The sequence below is a fragment of the Arachis duranensis genome, chromosome 4 (genome assembly GCF_000817695.3).
Source record: "Arachis duranensis cultivar V14167 chromosome 4, aradu.V14167.gnm2.J7QH, whole genome shotgun sequence".
Classification (NCBI taxonomy): Eukaryota; Viridiplantae; Streptophyta; class Magnoliopsida; order Fabales; family Fabaceae; genus Arachis; species Arachis duranensis.
In genome coordinates, this window is record NC_029775.3 from 13,408,124 (window position 1) to 13,410,016 (window position 1,893).

The window sequence follows — 1,893 nt, forward strand, 5'->3', positions numbered from 1 at the left end:
ACTAATACAGCAGCCAGCTGCATTATTTAAATAGAAAGAACATGTCATTTTTTTCAATTTGTAATAAATTATTACATGCACAAAAAAATTTTAAATTTTCTATACTTATTGAAATACAAACAAATAAATTAACTATACAACTAACTCAAATTGGTTGAATACATGCCAATTATAATGCATGTCCCACAACCACATGCATATATACAAGTTGGACATGTTGTATGTCCAGGGAAAGATTCAAAAGAGATAGGCTAGACTCTAGAGACCTATTTTTAGAGAGAAACCAGAGTCTAGTTGATAATAATAATAATAATTATTGGCCCTTACTAATTAAGAAGTTAAATGGAAATTAAGACTTTTACTGAGTTTATGTTGAAAAAAATTATCTCGATCCATACATTATTTTATTAGTCCAATATATATCCAGTATTTCATTAGGTGGAACTTCTTTATTATCAGTGTGTTATACAATAAGATCATATACCCATAAGATTAATATTTAACGAGTTGAAACTCCTTCAATTAATATTTTTTTTTTCATGCTAGTAATCGTGTATGTACTCCGAGACAAAAATTAAAGAAAAAAAAAACCCGGTCATAATTGCTTCATCATAGTAATTATTTGTAGACCTTTTAAATGGTTATTTTTAATTAAGTATTTTTTAAGAGAGTTCTGTGCCTTTTAACTTCTCTTTTCTGAGGATCAAGGTTTGTTTAATTATTCTCTCTATTGTTAATTAATTATTTATTTATATATTTTGGTATATATATATTCAAAAAGAAAATAATGTACCTTGACATTTTATGTCCTATTTAATTAAGTTCGATAAATGTTTACAATTTGTAGATGACTTGCCCAAAAAGAGATTAGAAAATCAAATTCGTAAGAGTGGATTCTCACATGAAATAGAAAGTAATTAATACTACTGTTTCATGATAAACTACTATGATTTGATTTGGTTAATAAGATACTGATATTTTGGTTTTTGTCAAATTCAAAAACAATATTTTCCCCATGAAATATTTTCATTGATTAAATATCATATTTCATCATAAAGTATAAAAATATTATTAGTAATTATGGTAGCAAATATCATTAATAATTCATGAAGATGACTATAACACACTCTCTCTCATCTTTTAAGTTAAGTATGATGAAGCAGATTGATGAGATCTTGGTAGGTGATGAGCTAAGAGATAGCACTGCTAGGAGGTCAGCAATTTTTGTGATTGTTAGTCATCAGCTAGTCATCAATGATGATTTGATGGTGTGAGATTGGTGTGAAATTTCATCCAATAGCTCACCTTCCTCTGCTGGTTACATGCTGGCCAAAATTTAATAAAACTACTGGTCCCCTAGACTTTTCCATAAATAAATAAACCTATAGCCATAAATTATTATTTATTCGATTGGTAAACGATTAGGCTACTGCAGCATGTATTATATTTTTATATTATATATTTAATTTAATTTAATCACGGTTTATCTTAAAATTGAAATATATTGTAATAGTTTTATGCATGTTGATTGTTGCGTGATGAGCTGCGTGGTTGTGTATACATTTGTGTATATATAAGAGATCAATTCAGAGGCAAAAAATACAGCAAATAATTATAATCCCTGTATCATTGTTTTAGTTGTTGAATTTGCATAATAATGACAATGTCTTCGTTCTCATGCGCTACTACTGTTTTTCTACTGCTTCTACTCACAATTGACCTTCGCATGGCAGGTTCGTCTCTCGTTAATGTTATAGAATCATTGATTGGTTTTATTTGTAACCAACAAGCGTAGTCATATTGAAAAGAATTAATGGCTTGTTTATAGTAGTTAAAATTTTCTTAATTTAATTTTTAAAATTTTTTGATATTATAATTTTAAATTAATTAATT

At 27.3% G+C, this 1,893-nt stretch overlaps 1 protein-coding gene across 1 annotated transcript in view; it reads left to right on the forward strand.

Moving 5' to 3' along the window:
• The first annotated feature begins 1,621 nt into the window (after positions 1-1,621).
• Positions 1,622-1,893, forward strand: part of LOC107483443 (glucan endo-1,3-beta-glucosidase, basic isoform-like) — a 3,119-nt gene continuing 2,847 nt past the window's right edge. Inside the window, exon 1 of the mRNA XM_052261095.1 lies at positions 1,622-1,733. Coding sequence (XP_052117055.1) covers positions 1,658-1,733 — 76 coding nt within the window. The 5' untranslated portion in view covers positions 1,622-1,657. The remainder of the gene's footprint in view (positions 1,734-1,893) is intronic.